Genomic DNA, 5682 nt, shown 5'->3' on the forward strand with positions numbered 1-5682 from the left:
TAACATTCAAAACGACTCATTTTTATTGGTAGCAAAAGCAACGAAGTCCTCCCAATGTCCCTAAGGAGTCCTCATTAAGTGCCGCACACACTTCTCTCTGGTTGGAGCTATGTTCATGCTCTTGTGCCTCCATATTTATGCATTTAAGTTGTACTTTCTGCTCTTAGAGAATTTTTCTGTTGCTTTAGACATTTATTTCTGGCATTTCACAAATCCAAAAAATACTGAAGAAACAGGGCATATCATTCCAATTTTTCCTGGGATTTGAAGAGTCTCGGATGGTGGCACAGTCCTCCACTGTCACTAAATTATTGGGCTCCCCGACATCCCAGAAGCTGAACGAGAATAATCATGCAGGAGATTTAAAATCGCAGCTACAAGAAGCCAAGTGACCTACTATGCTAGGCAAATGACATTTGTGTTGTATCACTTCACAACACTTTTGTTAGGCATTGTAATCTCCATTTTATTTTCTAATTTAAAAAATTATTTATTTATTTATTGGACAGAGACAGAGAAAGTGCACATGCAGGGGGAGAGGCAGAGGGAGAAGGAGAAGCAGACCTGACCCCAGGACCCCAAGATCATGACCAGAGCTGAAGGCAGACACTTAACCAACTGAGCCATCCAGGTGTCCCTATAATCTCCATTTTGTTGATAAGGAAAATGAATCCCAGGAAAGCTAAACCATTTGTCTAAGTCATAGAGTTTATGAGGAATGAAGCTGAACTGGATACTCCTGATTTTCTATTCTGTCATGCTCCCTCATGGTTGTCGACCCATAACAAGTGGCTATTGATATTCTGGTGGGCGTGTTTCCTTCGAAGCTCTGATATTCTCATGGATTTGTTTTCTTCACACTCATATCTCATCTTACCTTTGGTTCCCTTTATTCCATACTGAGTCTGTAGTCACGTAGGTACATACTTCAGTGGTGGTATTGTGCTGTAGTGAAGCGAATTTCTCAAGTCTCAGGGCATCTGGGCTGTACTCTTAGAACGGACCTTAACCTTCCTGACCTTTAGTTTCCTCAAATGCTAAGTAAAGATTAATGATATCCATGTATACCAGAAAGGTGTAATTTAGGTAAAATGAAATAACGAATGAGATAAAAAACTTTGAAAACTCCGAAGTGCCATGCAGTAACGAAGTAAGGTCATTATTAAAAAGAAAAGGGATATTAACAAGGGGGTTCCATGCTCTCACTCCATAACTCCACTTTCTCAAATCATTATTTTTATCTCATTTACTAGTTTGGGGGCATAAGACTCTGAATTTCACTTTGTCTCTGCTGCATTTCCAATGAATTAGTCTTTAATTCTAACCCTCTCTTTTTCAACTGTTACTTCCCCTGTATTCAGATAGTCTCAGGAAATGGGGGCACTAGATCCTCATGCTTCCTTCGTCTATCTTCTTGCAAATCGTATTATGAAGGGTTGACCCGAAGATATCTTGTGGAACAGGAGGAGGTTCTGTGAACTCCCTGCAGCAATGGTCTAACTTTGATTTGACACAGTGTTAAAATTCTCCTGCAAGAAGGAAATTACCTGAGAGATTCTGAGAAAGGTGTTCCATCTACCCATTGCCACTGACCCTCCTTCACCTGGTCTGTCAGTCCAATATAGAACTCTCTCCTTTTAGGTTTCGCAAAGAAAAGGAATTCCTATGGAAGCAACACAATAAAAAAAAAAATAGACCAATTATTTCAATTTTGAACAAATGTTGAAGGTAATTGTTCTTAAGAGAAATAAAGTAGGACAAAGACTACAGATGATAAGTGTCTCTGAAATTGTAAGATCATAGAGGATTTTCTTTTTAATTTGGTAAAAATATGCATACCATAGGATCAAATCTTTAACAGAGAAGGAGGTTCTCAATAACTAATTTCAAGTTTATCTACTGTTATTTGTAGCAAAATCTACTGTATATATCCAGCACGAAACATTATTAATCACAGCATAAGGATAGTGGTCATACCTTTGACATATCTGACATAATCATATGATATGCTCATCAATGTAATGGCCATTCTAAAATGAATTCCCAGCCCTTACCCGCCCCCCCATCCTCCTAATCAAGAAACAGAACATAGAAATCCCTTCGCTTTAGCCTCTTCTCGTGGTAAAAATAGGGTAAGTATCGACTTACAGAAATAGTAGAAATGGCATGCATTTCAGTACATTCATTCAACAAATAGTAGCTGTGGCCCAACGCTGTATGCACGTATGGAGAAAGGGATAGATGCTAAGAAGAAGGTCGTACAGACATTGGAGGAGGCTGCACTCCAACTACCTGTTCCTCCCGCGTGTTGATAACAACAAGATGAGCACCCATGTCGGAGCAGTTTTTTAAACTCGATGCCCAGGACATGGTGTTAGTAGAAAAGAAGTAGCAGCTAGATTGAAAATGTACCCAATTCGATGGACAGCAATTCTTGACTGAACCTAGGAGGAGAGAAGTTTCCATGAATGCTCTAGCCTGGAGGAGCGTCATGTAGCATTTTGGTAAGACTTGGAATAAGACTGTATATGTAAGAGCATCATAGGGAGTAAATTTCTGAAGTATTTGCAAATTCCCTCATCTATATATATATTTTTCTCCTTCACCTCATTTGGAAGAAAGTGAGGAAAAGAAAATGCATTCCTAGAGACAATTATCTTCCTCTTCTAGGTTCTGTTGAGACATACCTCAGATTTATTCTAAAAGTTTTCTATAACATCCCCAAGATTTCCTGTCTCGATGCTAATTGCATTTCCAAAGTTCTAGAACTGTCTTCTTACCAATTCCTCAGCATTCTCATATAGAACAGGCAAGATTTTACATTTTTTTTTGAAAAACAGAACAACATCCAATTACTTTACTTGTCCCCAAATCAATCTAGAAGCAAAAAAAAAAAAAAAAAAAAAAAAAAAAAAGTGTCGATATAGGGGCCCCTGGGTGGTTCAGGCGATTTGCGTCTGCCTTTGGCTCAGGTCATGAGCCCAGGTTTCCAGATTGAGCCCCACATCAGGCTCTCTGCTCAGGGGTGAGTCTATTTCTCCTTCTGCCCCTCCCTGATGTTCATGCTTGCACTCTCTGTCTCTCTCTGAAATAAATGAATAAAATCTTTTAAAAAAGTGTCAATATATAAATGTTGATCTTCAAGTTTGAGGACTATCATACCCAATCCATCACTGGAGCAGGAGAAGTCCATGAATGCCTCATGTAGCTGGAACTTATTCTCATCACAGAGTTGAAGGACACGATATGTCACTGTAAGGAAAGGTGCAGAATTAATGTCCATTAATCTTGAAAAAAAATTTTATCATTTTTGTATTTATAATGAAAATACCAATAATTATCATGGTTTCTTTTTCTTTTCTCTTTTCTTTTTTCCTATTTGTCCTTCTACACAGAGAGACAATAAGATTTACCTACTCAAAGAAAGAAGAGGGAATTCACATTTCATGATTTTCCTGATTTATGAAGGTGAATGCATTGTATCTCAGGTCCAAAGGCCCAGAGAAAACAAATGCATCTTTATTTAGTCTCTCTATGCCAACCTCCCCCTACCCTTCTTCCAAAAAGCGATTCTATCATGCTTCTGGTTAGGGTCCCATAGAGAAGTTTACCCTAATGATATGAATGCAAAGGGAAGGACACAAGGCCGTCAAGGAGATGAAAAATGTCTATCATGAAAAATGTGTCAGAGGTCACTGAAATGTGGTAACTATTCTGTTCTAGTTGGGGTTCTAGTTGAGCAATAACCTGGAGATAAATAGGGAAGAAAGTGGAACAGAAATACCTTTTGAGGGGGAAGAGAACCCAAAGGCGACAAGAAAGATTTTACCCCTAATATTCACCAGGGAGATTGAACTTGACCTTTCGAACTCACCAACACATCTGGTGATAAAACAGGCGCTGAGCAGTAGCATGGAGACCCCAGCAACAGTCCATAAGAGAACTTGGGAAGACAAGCGTCTTTTCTCTGTAGAAAGAAATATGCAAACATAGTCAAACTTCCCTAGCACGTTACAAAAGAGATTCTTACCCAACCACGCAGTTCCTTCCACTCGCACTGTTCTATATGGAGTAAGTTTCAAACTTCAGCATGTATCAGAATCATTTGGAAGATGTGTTGAAACACAGACGAAAGCACTTCACCTCTAGAGTTAATGTTTCATGAGACTTGGTACTGAGCCATTAAGTTCCCAGAGGCTGCTATTGGTCTGGAAACCATCTTTCAGAACCCCTAGAATTGCTAATCTTAAGATTCGTGAACTGAGATGGGCAATTTTTCCTTCTTAAGTTTCCCAGATTTTTTCCCCTTCTTTTCCTATTTTTGTCTTTCCCATTTCTCCCTCTAATCCTCTCTGTTTTTCTCATCTCTCACCTGCTCTCCTCTTTTCGGTGTCTTATTTCCTAAGCTCTCTGTCAATCAGACCAGATAAAACGCGGCCCAACCTCTAGTAGCTCCTCTCCGCCTCCCTCCAGACACACATTTTACAGACAGGGAAAGTGGGTTCTAGAGAAGTGAGGTGACTTGCCCAACACGACACAGGGAAAGGGTGGGCAGAGCGGTCTGATTCAGCTCTCCCTGGAATCCCAGCGATCCTCAGTACAACATACGGTCCCTAACCACTGCCTCCCTCAGCTTCCTCTCTTGCATTCTGTCTCTGTCTCCCTTCTTTTGTTCTAGTGGAGACTTTTCTATTGTCCCTTCCCTCAAAATATTTATCACCTCTTCCCAAAAGACAGATCTCTGAGAGAAAGGGAGAGTTGCAAATTTTACCTGGGCCTTGTGATGTAGATGGTTGGGATGGATTCATTCTCTCTCTCTCTTTCCCTCTCTCTTTTTCTCCTCTGTCAGTTTCTGAATCCAGGAGTATTTTGTTGGTAAGGTTCAAGAAAAATGATTCTTTTTCTGTTTTTTTAGGAAGTGTGACCCTAAGACATCATAATATCAACGTGTTCTGTGGCTTTGTGTTTTAGTCAGGGTTTCCTTTCTTGCATAAGGACGCCAAGGGACTTTACTGGGCAACACATCTTTCTCCTCAGTTTAGGAAACAACTAAATGGGGAAATGGTGAGGTGGTTAAGTATCAGCAGATTGGGCTGAGCATGTGGACACATCAGGGGCTTAAAAATACAGTTTTATTTTGGTGGGTAAAATTTCTCTACTTTCTTCCAGGCATCACTCATCCTTCGGTCTGCCCTTGACATTTGTGGGGCCCTCCTCCGCACTTCCAGTTTTCCTTTTGGTCCTTGCCACCTCACGTTTGTTAACTGGAAAGGGGACAGACTCCAAGTCTTCGCACTTGGCACAGAGCTGGGCATGTTGTATATGTGTTTACAACTTGGCCATGTGAATTCCTTTTCTTATTTTATGTTTTATTTTTCCTACTTCCTTCGCTTACATCTCTTGAAACTTCTGGATTTCTCTCGTGCTGTGTCTGTTGCATTGTGGGTTTATATCTCTTCTATCAATGTGCTTACCCCTAGGCGATCTCACAAGTCTGCCCCAGTTGAATCACCTCACGTGTATGACTACTTTGAAATTCAGATCCATTCCCTATGTCAAAACACAGCTTCTGGAGTCCTCGAGACTCAGCAGGTAGTTTCATTCTATTTTTCCAAATTATTTGAGGATTTTTGTTTTATATTAGGGCCTGTATTAGGAGAAATAAACCTGAATGTCAGAAGA

General features: G+C 40.2%; 1 protein-coding gene across 1 annotated transcript; it reads right to left on the minus strand.

Annotated features, from left to right (window-relative positions):
• On the minus strand, window positions 1-4978 carry LOC116594041 (C-type lectin domain family 4 member E-like). Its single transcript, XM_032348889.1, has 6 exons — window positions 4772-4978; window positions 3875-3967; window positions 3163-3252; window positions 2293-2444; window positions 1548-1663; window positions 1-335 (listed from the first exon to the last, which is right to left on the minus strand). The coding sequence occupies exons 1-6, from the start codon at window positions 4806-4808 to the stop codon at window positions 185-187; spliced, it is 639 nt and encodes a 212-aa protein (XP_032204780.1). The 5' UTR covers window positions 4809-4978; the 3' UTR covers window positions 1-184.
• Between the last annotated feature and the right edge of the window lie 704 nt (window positions 4979-5682).

Source organism: Mustela erminea, chromosome 6 (assembly GCF_009829155.1).
Source record: "Mustela erminea isolate mMusErm1 chromosome 6, mMusErm1.Pri, whole genome shotgun sequence".
NCBI classification, from domain to species: domain Eukaryota; kingdom Metazoa; phylum Chordata; class Mammalia; order Carnivora; family Mustelidae; genus Mustela; species Mustela erminea.